This window comes from Jaculus jaculus, chromosome 18 (assembly GCF_020740685.1).
Source record: "Jaculus jaculus isolate mJacJac1 chromosome 18, mJacJac1.mat.Y.cur, whole genome shotgun sequence".
Lineage (NCBI taxonomy): Eukaryota > Metazoa > Chordata > Mammalia > Rodentia > Dipodidae > Jaculus > Jaculus jaculus.
The window spans coordinates 11,814,763-11,834,763 of record NC_059119.1 but is presented as its reverse complement, the minus strand read 5'-3'; the positions used below and the strand labels follow the sequence as shown (position 1 = coordinate 11,834,763).

Below are 20,001 nucleotides of genomic sequence, written 5' to 3'. Positions count from 1 at the left end.
TGTGGTAGAGTTCCTCAGAGGCGCCCAAACCCTACAAGAGCCATTTTGTAGCTTCTGCCCTCATCTAGAGCGGAGAGTTCCCAGCTTTCGTCTGTGGATCTGCTTTTTACTGTTTTTTTTTTTTTTTTTTTTTTTTTTTTTTTTTTTTTTTGTTCCTCTTATTTTAAATTTCATTTAAAAAACAATTAGGCTATGGCAAGAAATGACCATGTTAAATTTTGAAATCTATCAAATGCTACAATGATGAAATGAATAATAGATATATTTTTGTTCTGTCTTTTTCTGTGGGCCTTTCAGTGCTTTATTAATTTATTTTTTTAATACTTTATTTTTAGTTATTTATTTGAGCGAGAGAATTAGTCAGGGGGAGAGAGAGAGAGAATGGGTGCACTAGGGCCTCCAGCCTTTGCAAATGAACTCTGGACACATGTGCCCCATTGTGCTTCTGGCTTACGTGGGTCCTGGGGAAATGAACCTGGGTCCTTTGGCTTTGCAGGCCAGTGTCTTAAAAATATTATGTCATTTTTTCCAGTGCGTGTGAGGCATGCACGGTGGCGCATATCTGTCACCCAGCATTTGTGAGGTAGAGGCAAAAGCATCAAGGAGTTTGAGGCCAGCCTTCACTACAGTGAGAGTTTGAGACTCCCCCACCCCACCAGACTACATGAGCTTCTACCAAAAACAAAAATAAAACAATCCATGCCCTTAATCCCAGCATTCAGGAGGCAGAGGTAGGAGGATCGCTGTGCGTTCCAGGCCACAGTGAGTCTACATAGTAAATTTCAGGTCAGCCTGGGACCAGAGTGAGACCCTACCTTGAACAACAAAATAAAACAAAAGACCAACGCAATGAAAGTAAATAACATTTTTATAATTTAATGTTTACAGACATATTTATTTAAAATGACCAAATCAGAAGACATTAAGTGACACTGCCACACACCAGGAAGAGATTTAGGCAAAGAAAAACACACCATTTTGCCATAGTAATAAAAAAGACCATAGTTAGATGTTAATGGACAGCCATGGTTTTAGATATTTTAAAAAATATTTTGTTTATTTATTTGCAAGCAGAGGGAGAAAGAGAGAGCGAGAATGCACACCAGGGCCTCTAGCCACTGCAAATGAACTCAAGCATCATGCATCACTTTGAGCATCTGGCTTTTCGTGGGTACTGGGGAATCGAACCCCAGTTGTTAGGCATTACAGGCAAACACCTTAACCTCTAAGCCATCCCTCCAGCCTGATTTTAGATCTTTGATAGTGTCCCCAATTCTAGAGGGGTCATTATGGTGAGGGAGACAAGGGGATCCATTCACCAACCCGTGTGCAGATGTTAAACATTGTTGAACTATTGTTAAAAATCATTGTGAGTTATATTGTAAGCAATTTTTTTTTTTCTGATGTTCAATTTCCTATAAATAAGCAAAAAGACATGGGGATGAGGCACTCTGACTTCTTAATTAGCAACTATTAAGCTTGTCACTTGCTGCCCTGGGACACAAGGACCATTGGCCAAACAGCAAGCCAGTCCACTCTCATGCCTGTAGCATTCATCTTGAACATTCCACAGATGTCCTGTAACAACTGCACAAGTATTGCAGCTGACTGCTCCAGCCGGGGCTGTTGCAAAGAGCTTGTGCCCAGCTTTTTGCAATCGCAAGTCGCAATGATCCATTTCTACCTTGGCCGGAGGGGGCCACTCTCTTCCCTGGTGGAGGGACTGCTGCGGCTGTGGCAAGGCCACGTGATCTTGATCCGTCTAAAACACACGCTTTGATGACTGTGATGGGTGCCAGAGGCAAGACTGTGCTTGGCCAAATAAAACGGGGTGGCTGGTCCAAACACCCCCTTCCCAGGGTGCTCAGGGCCTCTCTGGGAGTTTGCAGGGAGACACTCTGGGTTGCCACCTCCCCCGGCATTACAGTATCATGTCCAATAAGGACTTCTCTTCAGTGACTTTTCCTTGCCCACTTTCAGTACGACAGCTGAGTTGTAAACGGGACCGTGGCGACAGGGCAGCCTGAGAGTGGAACACACACCCACCTTTGGTTAACACCAGCAGGATAACTTGATCCCACCTCAGGCGCTGCGACGGACAGAAATCCCCCGTGCGACCCTTGAATCTGACTGCTGCTTCTTATCTGTGGGCTTCCAAGCAGCCCAGCAGCCCAGCGCGCATTCCTGGGTATCCCCAGCTGCCGTCTGCTCTCAGGTGTCAACCCTGCTTCCCAGTGGAAACCTGGTGCCGGGCTCCCAAACAGCTCCGCTTGCCACCTGAAGTTCCCAGTTCCCAAGCCACAGGTCCCGGAGCAAAACCCCAGCAGCCACAGCTTGACAACAGAAAGAGCAGCTTCCCCCGAGGGCCTCTGCTCGGTTCCCTGGCGGTGCCCGCAGGCCCGAACCCACCGGGCACCTCCAGGGCATTACTATTCCTGCAGACCACTGGCGGTCCCACCTGGGGATCCCCTCGTCTCGCAGGGCTCTCTCCCCTTGGGAGGGGCTGCCCGGCTGACCCGAGCACCCAATGTCCGAGCTTCTGCACAGCCTCTGTGTATCCCCGTCTCCTCACTGCTGTCGCGACAGAGGCCGGTGCCCCACTCTGCACAGAGATGGTAAGACTGGCAGCCACATGTCTAGGGTCCAGGAGAGACCCCAAAGACATCAGACCTAAACTGATGAAAGGCAAAAGAAACTGACAGCAAGTGCAGAGAGATCATTTCCTCTCTCAGGAGCTCTGTCCACTAACCGTTCATTGAGTACGCGTCGCATGCATTGCGTGAGCACGTCAGACGACTGGTTTCTGGTGGGCTACACCAGTGTGTGTTTTGGGGTGTGATGATCCCCTGTCTCCGTACTCTCGCTGTGCCATTGTATCAGAAAAGCGCGCCGGTTTCCAGCCACTTCATCATCATCTCCTTGGAAGCTTTTATTCAAATTACCCGTATTTTCTTGAATAGAATTTCAGTATTCATACCAGAAGTCTGTGGCAGTTGAGGCTGCCGCCCGGATGGTGGAAACTAGGCCGAGCATGCCAGCCGCCACGGGTGCGGGAAGCGACGTCCAGCAGTTGTCTGTTTGGTGTCCAGCTGCCCCAGGACGCTGCAGGAGACGGGCCTTGTCCTCTACCCAGCCTCCAGCAGCGCCCTCCTTCTGCCCCCCACCTTCTGCCCCCCACCTTCTGCCCCCCACCTTCTGCCCCCGCCTTCCCTCTTCCTACTGGGGAGGGGCTGGCCGACCTCACTTTATCTTAGAATAGATAATAGATTGTTGTTGTTTTTTCAACAAAAGATAATTTTGTGATAAGTGTACTTTTCTGTCTTGAAAGTAAGGGATCACTACACACACACATACACATATTTCCATTGGCAAATTTTTCTATATGTAGTAATGTTTTACTTACATAACATAAAGAACATTATTAATAGTCACCAATCCAGCAGATAGTCTGAAACAACTGCTGAGAACATTCTGGTTATTTTTTTCACGCATGTCTTCCTCCCACTTAGTTGGAACTACTGTGTGTTTGTATATATGTATTTTTTTTTCTTTTTCTTTTTGAGGTAGAGTCTTACTCTAGTCCAGACTGACCTGGGATTCACTGCGTAGTCTCAGGATGGCCTTGAACTCACAGCGATCCTCCTACCTCTGCCTCCTGAGTGCTGGGATTAAAGGCATGTGCCACCACGCCTGGCTAATTTTTTTTTTTTTTTTGAGACCGTCATCTTGCTGTGTTGCCTTGGCTGGCCTTGATCAAATGCTCAAATGATTCTCCTATCTCAGCTTCCCAAGTAAGCAAGGACTATAAGAATGCACCACCACATCTTGCTCATTAATATTAATACTTGGGTTTGAATTAAATCCCCAAAGCATATCATGTAGACTATTCAAATATGGAAATCACTCAGCATACTTGGGCTGATAATACAACCAAGGAGCTTTACCAGCCTTTTGGTTAAAAAAAAAAAAATGCTAGCACATCAAAAAGAAAAAAATAGCAAGAGCCATGAGCAGGATTTTCCATTGGGGAAATAAAAATGTTCAACTAGCCATGAAATATAATTAGTTTCATTACCAAAAGCATTGCTAGTCAGAGCAGGGGATGCCATTTCCCCTAATCATATTAGCCAAGTGACTTTTTTTTTTCTTAACGATCCTATTACGTGTTGAAGAAGATGTGTTTAAAGTAGTATAAATATTCTAGAAAGCAGTTTGGCAATGCAAATCGCGGCCATATATTTGTTTACTAATTACATTTTCTCTTGTGAATATCTTATGTTTTATTTATTGATTGGCCTCAATTTTTCTTTATTTGATTAAACATCATTTTCCTAATTATATTTACAGGAAGTTTCTCACTTGCCTTATTTTTTTACTTTTTTTTTGGTTTTCTGAGGTAAGGTCTCACTGTAGTGCAGGCTGACCTGAAATTCACTATGTAGTCTCAGGGTGGCCTTGAACTCACAGCGATCCTCCTACCTCTGCCTCCTGAGTGCTGGGATTAAAGGCGTGCGCCACCACGCCCAGCTTTCTTTTTGGTTTTTTGAGGTAGGCTAGTCCAGGCTGACCTGGAATTCACTAAGTAGTTTCAGGGTGGCCTTGAACTCATGGCAATTCTCTTACCTCTGCCTCCCGAGGGCTGAGATTAAAGGCATGCGCCACCACGCCCAGCTAATTTTTTTTACTTTTTGAGGTAGGGTCGTGCTCTAGCCCAGGCTGACCTTGAATTCACTAAGTAGTCTCAGGGTGGCCTTGAACTCATGGCATTCCTCCTACCTCTGCCTCCCGCGCACTGGGACTAAAGGCATGTGTCACCATGCCCAGTTTGTTTATTAATGAGAGAGGGAGAATTGGTGTGCCAGGGCCTCTAGCCACTTCATGTGTCATATGCATGGTGGTGGTGGTAGTGATGTGTGTGTATATGGCGTATGCATGCATATATGCAAATGTCACACATGTGTTCCCGCAAAGAGGCAAGAGGTGAATTTTGGGTGTCCTTCCTTTATCGCTCACCCACATGAGTCCCTGTGATTCTGGGGTCTCTGCTCCCACAGGACTGGGGTTACAGATACTCATGGCCATACCCAGCTGTTTCCCTGGGTCCTGAGGAATCAAACTCAGGTGGGCTCAAGCCCTCTCAGGCCCTTGTGCTTGCAGCAAGAGCTCTCACCCGCTAATCCCGGGTGACCTGGAACTCACTCTGAGGCCCAGGCTGCCTTAAACGCATGGCGGTCCTCTTACCTCTGCCTGCCACGTGCTGGAGTGACTGGCATGTGCAGCCACGTCCGCTTCCTTTCGTCAAAAGATGGTCTTTAGTTTTCAAAGACCCTGTTTCAACCAGCAACAATACCAAATAGAGAGATGATCATAATGGAAAATATATCTGACCAAGTAGAAAAGTTCAGGGCTAGGAAGAGAGCTCATGTGGTGAAGTTCTTGACTTGCAAGTATGCGGCTCTGAGATTGAGTCCCAGGAATTACTTCAACAAGAGATGGCTTAGTGGTGAAGGCATTTGCCTGCAAATCCAAAAGTTCGATTCCCCAGGACCTACGTAAGTCAGCTGCAGAAAGTGGCTCATGCATCTGGAGTCCATTTGCAGTGTCTGGACGCCCTGGCATGCCCATTCTCTCTCCCCCTCTCTCTGCCTCATTCTCTCTCAAATAAATAAATAAAAATAAAGTTAAAAAAAAAAAAGCTACTGGCAGGTCAGTCTGGGCTAGAGTGAGACTTACCTGAAAAAAACAAGAAGAAGGAAGAGGAGAAGCAGAAGAAGAGAGGAGGAAGAGCTGAATTTGGAGGTCCGTATTTGTAATCTCAGCGCTTGGGAGGCAGAGACAAGTGGATTCTTAGAGCTCACCAGTCCAGGTGCTTGATGTACTCCAGGCTAGAGAGAGGCTCCCTGCGGAACAGTGTGCAAGGTTGTCCTCTGGCCTCCACATCCATGCATTCACATGTGTATCTGTACACAGACGAACACACACACACCTACACACACACACACAAACACCAACATAAATAAATAAATAAATAAAGACTTCTATTGCTGGCACACATTCTTGACTTTGACCACTTCACCGAGCTCTTTTTAACCCATGTGGCATGTCACATGACTGCTCTGCCCTTCTGAAGTTATGTAGTCACTTCATATAGAAAGCCATTGTTTCGTATATTTCCTGTGTCTGTGCTTTCTAGTTCTCATCAGTCTGCACTTTCGAGATCCTCTTCAGGGATGCTGGTGAGCAAAGGCATCCTCAGACATCCCTCGATGTTGCTCCTGGCCTGCGTGGTGACAGCTGTCCACTCCTCCTCACAGGGACAGGAAGAGTTCACCGCAGACAAAACAAAAACTCCCTTCTAGCCTCTCTGTACAGCCAGCCCCGGTCCCAGGGGTTCATTGTGCGAAAAATGTTGCTTTTTCTAGAATCCCTAGTTTGCCCCAGACTCTAAGCCTGCAGCGCTGGGCCACTTCCACCCCAGCCTTTGATCAGTGTCCTCCGAAGCCTGTCGTGGGGTTTGTCCTCCAGTCAGGCCCTGGCCTTGTCACCTGCCAGCCCCTCCCTGGTGAAGAGCAGGTACGTAGCAGCGGGCAGGAGCGGCCAGGCTCAGGTTCCGCCACAAAGGAGCCCTGTATACCTCCGGTCATCTGCTTTCTGTCATTTCTCACCTGTCCCTTCTTTCCTCAAGCCACCTCAGGGAAGTCACCAGCACCTCTGTCCTGACCCAAGCCTCCTGGAATCTGGCCCTGTCTTTCCCAGATCAGTGGGAAAAGGGGTTTTAACGTAACTCCTGATGAAAAGGTCTTGTTTGCTTTTTGGGAGACTCAGTGGCTGCTAGGACATTTGTTTAAGGCGCTCAGAGAAGCTTCATGCAGAAGATGCCATCTGATCATTTGATCTGGGATTTGGGGGCAATAGAGGGAGAAGGCCTCAGTTTTGACCATTCCCATAGAGTTTTGTATTACTGTTACTATTATGAATGTGATCTCCAAACACCATCTTTTAGGGCTGCAGACACAGCTCAGTGGTGGAGCGTTTGCTAAGCATGTGTGATTAACCTCCAGTGCTGCAAAACAAACAAGAAGAAAACCCGTCCTTATTGCTGGCATATGGAATCACTACTGCATTTTGCATATTTATTCTGGAGCCATCTGCAAAGGCTTGGCAGCCTGGAGAAAGCCCGGCCTCTTTGGGGAGAAGAGAAGAGTCGCGGAGCTGGTTGGGATGATGTTGTAGCCGACCGGGAGGGCTCCAGGAGCTCAGGAGGAGGTGGCGTGGGAGCTGCCCTTGAGGGACAAAGAGGTCACGAGTAGGGGAGGGGTGGCAAACAGCACAGTGGCATGCTGGCTGCGTGCCTGCCAGGCTCTTGGTGAGTCATCACTTTATCTCAACTTTTCCTCCCGCCATGGCGCATGATGAGTGCTTCATGGTGGCGGGAGAAGCACGGCTCCTGCAGGAGGCCGTCTCCGCCTGGGCCGAAGGGTCCAGTACTGGCCTTGGGCCGAGCGAGTAAACGCCGGGCCGCCCCCCAGTGCCGTACCTCGTCCAGCAAGCCTTGCGCCTCCCAAATCGCCCCCAGCTGGGGGTGGAGTACGAGGCTTAATCACAAACGTGTGAGGCTATGGGTAACAGATCACACTCACAGCCCCACACTGGGAGAATGGGAGAGCCCAGCGGCATAGTCTCTGGGCTTACGTGGTACCTCTGGGCGCACACGCGCACTCACACCCACGCACTGCCCCTCCACACACCTGCCAGCCATATGGAGTATGCCATTCCGGACCTGACGTGCAGCTCGGGCGGTGGGGGGCTTGCTCAGTGTACACGAGGCCCTGGAGTTGAGCCCCAGCACCACACATCAGGCCATGGAGGCACGTGCCTGTAATCCCAGAACACAGGAGAGAGAGGCAGGAGGATTAGAGGTTTAAGGTTGCTCCTAGATTCACAGTGAGTTTGAAGCCAGTCTGGATACATGAGATTCTGCCTCAATAAATAAACAAATAAGGAAATAATTCTTTTTTTTTTTTTTTTTTGCTTTGTGTTCACGTATGTGTGATATGTATGTACGGTCTTATGTATGTGGGCGCTGAGTGTGGAGTACGTGTGTGCACGTGTGTACATGTGCATATAGAACCCAGAGGTCGATGTTGAGTGTTGATTTGCTCAGTGACTTGGGGACTGTCACCCGAACTTTCCTAGCTAGCCACCTTACCCTGCCGTCCCCTCTGTCTGCTTCCCAAGTGCTGGGATCTTAGGCGGGCCACCACGTCCCCTCAGCGTTGAGCACTGGTATGGATGCGGGCGAGTCCTGACTCCAGGCCTCACACCTGGGCAGCAAGCACTTTTCTCATTGATCCAACCTCAGCCTAGTGGTTGTTTTTTTTTTTTATTTTTCTAACATGCAATACACGAGAGCTAACAGCTATCACCACAATCCAATTTCAGAATATTTCACCAAGAAGCCCCTGCCCTTTAGTTGCCAGACCCGAAGCCCCCTCCTGTGTGAGCCTGCGTGACTGTAAATTCGCTTCCTATCTCTGTGGATTTTCCTTCTCTGGACGTTTCCTCCACATGGAGTCCTACGGCTGTGTGGCATTTCTCCCTGGCTTCTTGGGCACAGCATCATGTTTTCATGGTTCATCTGTGTTGTAGCGTGCCTTTTTATGACTGAATGATACGTATTTTTCTGGGGCTGGAGAGATGGCTCAGCAGTTAAAGTGCTTGCCTGCAAAGCCAAAGGACCCAGGTTTGATTCCCCAGTACCCAAGTAAACTCAGATGCACAAGGTGGCACATGCATGCATCTGGAGTTGGTTTGCAGTGGCTAGAGGCCCTGTCACACCCATTTTCTCTCTCTCTCTATCTGCCTCTCTCAAAATAAAAAATTAAATAAAATGTAAAAAAAAATTACGAGCTGGGAGTGGTGGCACATGCCTTTAATCCCAGCACTTGGGAGGCAGAAGTAGGAGGATTGCCATGAGTTCAAGGCCACCCTACATAGAGGGTGAGACTACATAGTGAATTCCAGGTCAGCCTAGGCTAGAGTGAGACCCTACCTCGATAAACAAACAAACAAAACAAATATTACAAAAGATTTCTTTTTCTGAGCAAGTCCCTTTGTATTTTTATTTATGTATTTATTTATTTTGAGGTAGGGTTTCTCTCTAGTTCAGGCTGACCTGGAATTCACTATGTAGTCTCAGGGTGGCCAGCACTCAGTGATCCTCCTACCTCTGCCTCCCAAGTGCTACAATTAAAGGCGTGTACCACCACTCCCGGCTTTATTTATTTATTTGAGAGAGAGAGAGGGAGCGAGATGGAGATAGAGAGATAGAGAATGGGTGCGCCAGGGCCTCCAGCCACTGTAAACAAGCTCCAGACACATGTGCTACCTTGTGCATCTGGCTTTACATGGCTACTAGGGAATCGAACCTGGGTCCTTAGGCTTTGCGGGCAAGTACCTTAACTGCTAAGCCATCTCTCTAGCTCCGAGCATTTCTCTTTGGCTGACCCGTTTCTCAGACCATGGCCATTTGGGTTGTTCCACCTTCAGGCAGGAGAACAAAGCTGCTATAGAGGTCCACATGTCATGTGACTTGTGTGCGACTTGGCGTCTTCATGTCTCCCGGGCGTACATACATAGGAACAGCACCCCCCTGGGTCATGTGGTGGTTCTGTGTTTAGCCTTGGGGAGGTGCCACCCCGTTGGGCACGGTGGCTTCCCTAATGCTGCTTGTGAGTTCTGCTGGTAGTGCCAGAGGCTTGGGAGGGCAAAACCAGCCTGTGATCGTTGTGGGCTTTGGAAGCAGGCTGTCACGGGGTCCCTCCAAGATGGCCGCCCCCCTGCTCATCTTGATGATTCCATGCAAGGAGCTTGGTTCTGTAGTGCTGAGGGGGTCTGCATGAATGGTGGCTCTCACCGTGCCCACGAGCTTGGGCCTCCTCAGCTGGTGGGCTGTGGCAACAGGTGGTGCTAGACCCAAGGCCCACGGTGTGAAGGGTCTCATGGGTAATGCTGATGGTCCTGGAAGAGCAGGGACATTTTGGTACAAGGACACTCGGGAGGACATGGAGTCTGGTTAAGAACATGAGTTGGGTCCGTGTGGGTCCCGGGCAACTGTGGCTGATGCCCAAGTTTTTTTTTTTTTCTTTTTCCCCTTGGCTGCAGACCTGGCCGAGTGCAAGCTGGTTTCCTTCCCCATTGGCATCTACAAGGTCCTACGCAATGTCTCCGACCAGATCCACCTCATCACGCTGGCTAACAATGAACTCAAGTCCCTCACCAGCAAGTTCATGACCACGTTCAGTCAGCTGCGAGGTAAGCCCTGGGCAGCTCGGGCTGGAAAGGTACGGCCAGGCTCTTGTCCTTCAGGCTCTGGCCCTCAATGGCTGATGTTCCCGGAGCAAGTCCCTGCTCCTCCAGACCCGCGAGGTCACTCTCAAGAGTAGGCTTTGAAGATGGACTTGTGTCCTCCAATAGCCTGGAGATCCATGAGTCAACTTCTGCCTCCAGCTGGCTGGAGAGCAGGCGGAGCAAGGCTCAGGGTAGGGAGAGGCGGAGTCCTGGACTGCTTCCTTTGTTCTGAGCAGTCCAGCACGGGTCTGGGGGCTTCGTCGGTTCCCCTTTACGTTCCCAGTCTGGTTCTGTTCTGTCTTCTGCTTCCCCAGTGCAAGAAGGACAGATGCCCTATGATGTTGGTCTGTCTCTGTGGACACTCAGTGGAGATGGTGCCTGCTGGGAGGTGGGTAGGGATGCCATCCGGTTGGGCATTGTAGATTATTTGCCAGATCCTCATGCTTCTGAAAGGCCCAGTAGGATTCACTGAGGCTGTGGTGCCCTCTTCTGCCTCTGGAGGGCGCCCTCTTTATCCTTCTCCCGTGCTGCAGGGCTGGCCGCTTACTTGGGTCATAGCAGAAAGAGAGAAGCTTAAGAAAAGTAGAGCCTGTTTTCTGAAATTCCCTGTCTCCCAGAGGCACGGACAGGGTCTACAATTTTTTTTTTTTTAAGATTTATTTACTTATTTATCTGAGACAGAGAGAGAGGGGGAAAGAGAGAGAGAGAGACAGACAATGGGCACACCAGGGCCTCCAGTCACTGCAAACGAACTCCAGACACATGTGTCCCCTTGTGCATCTGGCTTATGTGGGACCTTGGAGAATCGAACCTGGGTCCTTAGGCTTTGCAGGCAAGTGCTTAGCCGCTAAGTCATCTCTCCAGCAACCACGGTCTACACTTCTGTTCAGAGACACAAAATGCAGGTGGCACACAAGTGACTGGAGCAGGCCTATCTGAGGTCACTGCTGGGCACGCTTCCCCAAGGAGGTGTGGCCATGGAGGCGAGCCTGGCGAGCAGAGGGTGGCGTGAATGGGCAAATCCGCTCCAGCGCTGGGAAAGAGATGTGAGATGGCTCAGTGGGGAGCCAGGCGGGACCTGGTGAGATACCATCAGGGTGCACACAGATGGACATGGTGGTGATAGTAGTCTGGGGGTTCTCCCTGACTGACAGTCCCAGAGCTCATCACCGTTGTGTTTGAAAAGGTAGAGTGTCTCTCTTGTTTTCCCAAAGGCACCCCACGAGCGCTTTCTCAGGGCTTGGTCTGTTTCTCTTTTTATTTATTTATTCTTACTTGCAAATGGAGATAGAAAGAGAAGAGAGGCAGATTGAGAGAATGGGCAGGCCAGGGCCTCCAGTCTCTGCAAGTGTACTCCAGATACACACACTACTTTGTGCACCTGGCTTTATATGGGTACTGGGGAATTGAACCTGGATCGTTGGGATTTGCAGGCAAGCGCCTTAACCACTGAGCCATCTCTCCAGCCCCTGTTTCTCTCTCTTTTTAAAAATATTTTATTTTTATTTATTTGACAGAGAAAGAGGGAGACAGAGAGAGAGAATGGGCACACCAAGGCCTCCAGTCACTGCAAACAAACTCCAGACGTGCGGCCCCGTCCTGGGGAATCGAACCTGGGTTTTTCGGCTTTGTAGGCAAATGCCTTAGCTGCTAAGCCATCCCTCCAGCCCGTTCTCTTTTTTTATTCCTTTCTCTGGCATCTGCTTATCTACACAGGAGAGATGGGTCCTCACAGCCAGGCTCATCTCAGGAGCATTTCTCTTAGCACTGTTCCCCAGGAGCCCCAGGGCCAGACAAATGGGAACACCTGGGTGTGAGTCTGGGCCTGGCATTCAGCCATGCACAGGCCTCTTTAAAGTGCTGGCAGGGGCTATCACAAGGCTTCCAGAGGCTAGCATGTCACCATGAGTGCCCTGCCTTGGGCATGTGGCAGTAGGGAGTGGCGAGGACTGTGGCAAGCCAGTGTGTGCCTCAGCTGGGTGTGCCACGCGAGAAGAGAGACTTATGCTGTCCACTCTTCTAACTGTCCACTTATTCTGCTTTTCTTGAGACAGAGTCTCGTAACGACCACGCTGACCTTGAATTCACTGTGTAGCCAAGGATGATCTTGAATCCTCCTACCTCCACCTCCCCAGTGCTGCTTCTGAATGTTTAATAGAAGCTGGAAGGAAGCATTTTTATGACAATTTCCCCAAGTGTTCTTATCATTCGAAAACTGGCAAGATAAATTTACATGGGAGAATCAGCCTGGGAAACATTGGCATGGCCTGTATGAACCCACTTTATGGAAGGAGCTAGAGAATCAGAGAGGGCATGGTGTGTCCAGGATCTCAAAGCAGGACACCCGGGCCTGGATCCAAACACAGGGGTCTTTAATGCCGCATTTAGTAAACCAGTGGTGAGTGTTTGCCTTCCAGAGGGAAACAAAAAGGCTGAAAACGGATGACGGGGGAATGCCAGGGCCCCAGGAAGGGTGCCAGAGCTTCTGTGTGCTTCCTTCCAGACCTGGGTCTCAAGGCGGGAAGGTGGGCACACAGAGGACAGTGGCCCAGGGTACTGCCTGCAGGAGCCCGGCTTTGCAGAGCAGACTCGTCCTCACTCCTAAGGCTGGGGCACTGCGGGTACAAAGTGTGGAAGGTGCTACCAGGAGAAGAATCGATGCTTCTTGATAGGGGCGTGGGCTGGGACGCAGGCAAGAGCTTCCGGTGGAATCCACAGTGCAATGAGCGTCAGATAAGTGCAAGCCCTCGCTGGCAGCTTTGAGAATTGTGCCCGAGCAGAAATGTACTCATTGTGATGCTGTGTGGGTCAGAGGCCTATTGAAGGATGCCGTTTGAACTCCTTGCCCTCACCAGCTCCCGGCTCCTCCATCCCGCAGCCGAGGGCTTCAAAGGGAAGGCCAGTCTCGCTGCTAATTGGATTTCACTGTGTTGGCCAGGGGCAGCGGCTTGGGTTAGGATCACAGATGCATTGGGAGCACATGTCCCACTTTGCATCTGGCTCTGTGTGCGTGCTAGTAAATTGGACCAGGGCTAGCAGTCTTTGCAAGAAAACACCTTTAGGCGCTGAGTCATCTTCCCAGCCCCTCTTCATACATTTTCAAAAACAATTGTGTGTGTGTGTTGAAGGTTGGTTTTAGTATGTATGTGTGTATTTGGAAGGTTGGTGTTCTGTTGTGATACGTGGTGGGGCTGTTGTCAGTCAATTCAGTCTCTCACGTCGCTGCCTAGTGTTCAGCAGATAGTCACCAGCCTCTATCTTGGCTCTTCTGGGGGGGGGGGATGCCCAGCAAGAGCCCCCCCCCCCACCATTCACTAGGCACTCAGCTCTCCTGGCCTCACGCCTTGTGTTTAATTATCACCACACCCATATTGTGTGGGAGGGAGAAGAAAGCCAAGTGCTGGATGTGGTCCTGGGGACCTGCCACTTCACGGGGAGGCGGGCGCTCCAGGAGAAAACTCATTGCAGTGTGATGGCCGCAGAGAGTCAACAGGGACTCGGAGGGGGAAGGAATTCTGTGGGGTGAGTGAGGACTTGGGAAGCTTGAAGCAGAGATTGAGGGCGACGAGGTCTTTCCCTTAATGAAGTGTGTGCCTTGTAAACACAAGGACCCAAGTCTGATTTCTAGAACCCACGTGAAGATGCCAGGCATGGTGGCACATACTTGTAACCCCAGCACTGGGAAGATGGAGACAGGCTGATCCCCGGAGCTCACTGGCCAACAAGTTTAGCCCAGTTGGAAGCTACAGGGCAATGAGAGGCCCGGTCTCCATTTAGTAATATGTTGGCTGTAGGCTTGTCATAAATAGTATTTGTTATGTTGAGATATGTTCCTTCTATTCCCAGTCTCTATAGGACTTTTATCATGAAGGGATGTTGGATTCTGTCAAATGCTTTTTCTGCGTCTAATGAGATGAACATGTGATTTTTGTCCTTTAGTCCATTTATATAAGGTATTACATTTATCGCTATGTGTATGTTGAACCATCCCTGCATCTCTGGGATAAAGCCTCCTTGGTCAGGGTGAATGATCTTTCTGATATATTCTTGTATTCTGTTTGCCAATATTTTGTTGAGAATTTTTGTATCTATGTTCGTGAGGGAGATTGGTCTGTAATTTTCTTTTTTTGTTCTATCTATCTTTGCCTGGTTTTGGTATCAGGGTGATGCTGGCTTCATAGAAGGAGTTTGGTAGGATTCCTTCTTTTTCTATTTTATGGGAAAGTTTAAGAAGTATTGGTGTTAGTTCTTCCATGAAGGTCTGGTAAAATTCACCAGTGAATCCATCTGGGCCTGGACTTTTTTTAGTTGGGAGATTTTTTTTTAATAACTGCTTGGATCTCCCATGCTTGTTATAGGTCTATTTAAGTGATTATTATCTTGATTTTATTTAGGTAGGCCATATAAATCAAGGAAATCATCCATTTCTTTTAGATTTTCAAACTTAGTGGAGCATATGTTCTTATAGTATGTCCCCATGATTTTTTAAAATTTCTCTGGCATCTGTTGTGATGGTGTCTTTTTCATCTCTAATTTTATTAATTTGTGTCTCTTCTCTCTTTCTTCTGGCCAGATTTGTTAAGGGTTCAATCTTGTTTATCTATTCAAAGAACCAGCTCTTTGTTTCATTGATTCTTTGGATTATTATTATTTTTTTTGGTTTCTATTTCATTAATTTTTGCCCTAATCTTTATTATTTCTTCCTGTTTACTGATTTTTGGCTTGCCTTGTTCTTCTTTTCCCAAGGCCTTAAGGTGAAGCATTAAGTTGTTTACTTGAGACCTTTCTGATTTCTTAATATAGGCACTTAAAGCTATAAATTTCCCTCTTAGGACTGCCTTCATTGTCTCCCAAAGGTTTTGGTATGTTGTGTCTTCATTATCATTTGACTCTATGAATTTTTAAAAATATATATATGTTTATTTGAGAGAGAGAAAGAGCGAGAGAGAGAGAGAGTGAGGGAGAGAATGAGCATGCTGGGACCTCTGGCCACTGTAAACAGACTCCAGATGCATGTGCCCCCTTCTGCAGCTGGCTTACGTGGATCCTGGAGAATCAAACCGGGATCCTCTGGCTTTGCAGGCAAATGCCTTAACCACTAAGCCATCTCTACAGCCCAACTCCATGAATTTTTTGATTTCCTTCTTGATTTCTTCATTGACCCATTCATCATTTAGTAGTGTATTGTTTAGTTTCCATGATTTTGTGCATGTTTTATAGCTTTTCTTGCTATTGATTTGTAGTTTGATCCCATTGTGATCAGATAGAGTGCAAGGAATTATTTTAGTTTTCCTGTATTTGTTTAGATTTGCTTTGTGTCCTAAAATATGGTCTATTTTAGAGAATGTTCCATGTGCTGCTGAAAAGAATGTATATTCTGCAGCATTTGGATGAAATGTCCTGTAGATATCTGTTAGGTCCACTTGTTCTATGACCTCATTTAATCCAGATGCATCTCTGTTTATTTTATTTTATTTTATTATTTTATTTTATTTTATTTTATTTTATTTTTGCCAGGATAACCTGTTAGTTGATGAGAGTGGGTGTTGAAGTCACCCACTACAACTGTGTTTGGTGTTATCTGTGACCTTAGTTCTAATAGAGTTTGTTTGATGAAGTTGGGAGCCCCCATGTTAGGTGCATATATGTTTAGGATTGTAATGTCCTCCTGTTGGAGTGTTTCTTTAATCAACATAATATAAAACGACCTTCCTTATCTTTTTTTTTTTTTTTTTTTGGTTTTTCAAGGTAGGGTCTCTTCCTTACCTTTCTTAACTAATATTGGTCTGAAATCTACCCTGTCTGAAATTAAGATAGCGAGCCTTGCTTGTTTTCTAGGCCCATTTGCTTGAAACACTGTTTTCTAACCTTCCACCCTAAGATAGTGTCCATCCTTTATAGAAAGGTGAATTTCTTAGAGGCAACAAATTGAAGGGTCCTGCTTTTTAGCCCAGTCTGCAAATTTATGTCTTTTGGTTGGGGCATTGAAGCTGTTGACATTAAGAGTTATTATTGAAAGGTGTATATTTATTTTTGCCATTTTTCGGTTTTTGCAGTTCTTCCAGTTTTACCTTTGTTCTCTTGTGTCAAGTAGTATTTGAATATGGGTTGCTTTTTCCAGGTTCTTTATATGTGTGTGTGTTTTTCTTTCTCTTCAGCATGGAGGATCAATTCAAGTATTTTCTTTTTTTGTTTGTTTGTTTTCTGAGGTAGGGTCTCACTGTAGCCCAGGCTGACCTGAAATTCATTGTGTATTCTCAGGATGACCTCGAACTCAAGGTGATCCTCCTACCTCTGCCTCCTGAGTGCTGGGATTAAAGGCATGTACCTCCAAGCTCAGCCTTTCAAGTGTTTACTGCAAAGCTGGTTTTGTCTTCAAATATTCCTTTAGCCTGCTTTTGTTGTGGAATGTCCTTAGTTCTCCGTCTATTTGAATGGATAGCTTTGCAGGACAAAGTAACCTTGGTTGACAGTTGTTATCTTTCAGAACTTGGAATACATCATCCCAAGCCTTTCTGGCTTTTAAAGTTTGTGTTGAGTAACCTGCTGTGATCCTGATGGGCTTGCCTGTGTATGTGACTTGATTTTTCTCTCTAACTGCTTTCAAAATATTTTCTTGGGTTTGTGTGTTTGGTAGTTTAGTTATCATATAGTGAGGAGAGGTTCTTTCTGGATTTGTCTGTTTGGTATTCTAAAGGCTTCCTGTAGCTGCATTGGCATTTCTTTTCCAGTTTGGGGTAAGTTTTCTTCTATGATTTGTTTTGTTTTGTTTTCTTGGTTTTTCGAGGTAGTGTCTCCCTGTAGCCCAGGCTGACCTGGAATCACTATGTAGTCTCAGGCTGGCCTCGAACTCACAGTGATCCTCCTACCTCTGCCTCTTGAGTGCTGGGATTAAAGGCGTGCGCCACATGCCCAGCATTCTTCTATGATTTTGTTGAAAACACCTACTAAGCCTTTGGAGTGGAATTCTTCCCCTGAATTCTTCTTTTTTTTTTTTTTTTTTGGTCTTTCAAGGTAGGTTGAGCTGGAATTCACTATGTAGTCTCATGATAGCCTTGAACTCATGGCGATCCACCTGCCTCTGCCTCCCAAGTGGTGGGATTAAAGGTGTGTGCCACCACGCCCAATTTATACCCTGAATTCTTACATTTGATCTTTTTATAGTCTCCTGAATATCTTGAAATTCCCATTCATACCTTCCTATTAGCTTGTCTTTCTCTTTGTTGGCATGTATTAGATCTGCCACCTGTTCTTCTAGTTTAGATATTCTGTCCTCTCCTTCATCCATTCTACTGGTGAGATTTTCTACAGAGTTTTTTATTTCACTGATTGTGTTCTTCATTGCTAGTATTTATCACTGGCTTTTATTTATTATTTCTATTTCCTTATTTATGTCTTTGTATTGACTCCTTATTTCATTAAATTGGTTTCCTGTGTCTTCTTTGATTTCTTTGGACATATTTATAATCATTCTTTTGAAATCTTTCTCAGGCATTTCCTCTAAATCAGTCTCACTAGAGGTCATTCCTGATGCATTAATACTTTTTTTGTGGATTTATATTGTCTTGATGTTTTGCATTTCTTTATTATAATGTAGAGATTTTTGCATTTTGGATTAATTTAATGCTTGGGTTTTCTAATTATCTGCAGTATTAGATGTATCAATCAATTTGATGTTCTATATCTTCAGAGTAGTAGCTTAAGGTGCTAGGTGTGGCTCCTAAGACTCTCAGAGTAACCACAAAAATGACCCTAGATGTTGGGTTTGCCTGCTATGAGTATTCATGTAGGCTGAGTGGAACAAAATATAGGAAAATTCTAAAATTTAACTAAACAATGTACACATTCAATGAAAAACATCACAGAGTGTTTATACAAGAGTAGGTATTATGACAACCAGATCTTCTAACAATGTCATAGTCTCTTAGGGTGTGTGTTGTCCCAACTGGGAGGCTAAGATTTCTGGTCTGTAGAGGGTTCCAAGTCAGTTTGTGATCAAGTGAGACCCTTCCCCAATGAATGACAGAAGAGGAAACAAAGGCACTATAAGTCAGGAAGCAACAAATGACAAGCCCAACTATCTGACCATCCTTCACATTTAACATATAATTCACCCGGACACGGAAGGAGCAATTAGCACTTCTTTTTTTTTTTTTTTTTTTTTTTTAATTTATTTGAGAGCGACAGACACAGAGAGAAAGACAGATAGAGGGAGAGAGAGAGAATGGGCGCGCCAGGGCTTCCAGACTCTGCAAACGAACTCCAGATGCGTGCGCCCCCTTGTGCATCTGGCTAACGTGGGACCTGGGGAACCGAGCCTCGAACCGGGGTCCTTAGGCTTCACAGGCAAGCACTTAACCGCTAAGCCATCTCTCCAGCCCGCAATTAGCACTTCTGATTCACGCCTACATACCAGGCTTATTTGGCAGGTACTGACCTGGTGTAATCCCAGTTACCTTTTGGGATGGCTTTGGTCTCAATTATGCTGCATGCCTGCTTGGGTTCCTCTTTGCTGTGCTGTGGGCTCAGGTGGGCTGGCTGTGTCAGTGGGTGTTGCTCTGATCACCTGTGCCAGGTGCTATGTAGGTGAGCTCCCTTCCCCAGGTCTGTGGTGCTTGCTGGTGCTTGAGCTGGTGGGGGGGGGGAGGGGAGGCTGAGAATGATGGCTAAAGTTCTCCCACTGGTGCTCACGATCCTTTTCTTCACGAGCCGCTCCGTTGGTCCCTGTCATCCCCCCTTCACGTTTCTTGAGTTTGCGGAGAGCTCCGGTGTAGTGGAAAGTCCCCTCACCTGGCTCTTCCTGTGGCTCAAGCCGCGCCTGGCGGCTGTGGCCCCGCGGACCTGGTGCCGTCACTGCTGGAGCCGCTTCTGCCTGCGTGTGTGCTCTCTGGATGCTCTGGGTCTCTCCTGCTTCTCTGCTGCAGTTGACAATTTCTTACACACCTTCACATTTTAGTAGAAGAGTGTATTTTGCTGGTGTTTTTTGGCTTTTTCTCCCCTAGGCTGCTTTGACATGTTCCTATACCACCGTCTTAACCGGAGGTACCAAGAGGCCATGTCTCAGAAAAGGTGGAAGGGAAGACTGCCACACCAAGGTTATCCGCCGACCTCCACGCACGTGCTGTGGCACACGCATGCCCAGCCACACGCAGAGGTGGACGGCATTCCTAAGGGATGGTACCCTAGGTTGTCCTCTGACCTCCACACGCATGCACACACATCTGCACAGACAGACACCCAAACACACACACGTATGTGTTTGCACAAGCAGGAGAAATGCAAGTGAGGATTGATAGACGGGGAGATTTTGCCGGATAAAGAAGGGCTCTTTCAGAATCCATTCCAGAAGGTGAAAGGCGTGCGTGGGGACACAAGGCTGGGCAGTGGGGAGCAGGTGCTGGGCGTGGTCAGGGCCCAGCCTGAGGGAGCTGGCTGCTCAGTGAGGAGCAGCAGAGGGGCCAGGCAGGGTGGGTTCAGGTTGGCCAAGGCAGAGAGAGGCGTCCCTGAGCGGAGAAGCATCGTGAGTCATCGTGTGAGGCCAGAACTGTGTGGGAGACCAGGCGCTTTGAAGGCCTAGCGCAGAGCTTGTTTCCAGCCGCATCCTGAGGGAGCTCCTATGTCTTCTCCACAGGCATGACTAGGGGAGGGGTG

General features: G+C 47.4%; 1 protein-coding gene across 2 annotated transcripts in view; it reads left to right on the top strand.

Moving 5' to 3' along the window:
- The window catches only part of Lrrc20 (leucine rich repeat containing 20), a 97,597-nt gene that overhangs the window by 42,066 nt on the left and 35,530 nt on the right, over window positions 1–20,001 (top strand). For both annotated transcript variants that reach the window (XM_045137696.1, XM_004657804.2), the window contains exon 3: window positions 10,165–10,314. In XM_045137696.1, coding sequence (XP_044993631.1) covers window positions 10,165–10,314 — 150 coding nt within the window. The remainder of the gene's footprint in view (window positions 1–10,164; window positions 10,315–20,001) is intronic.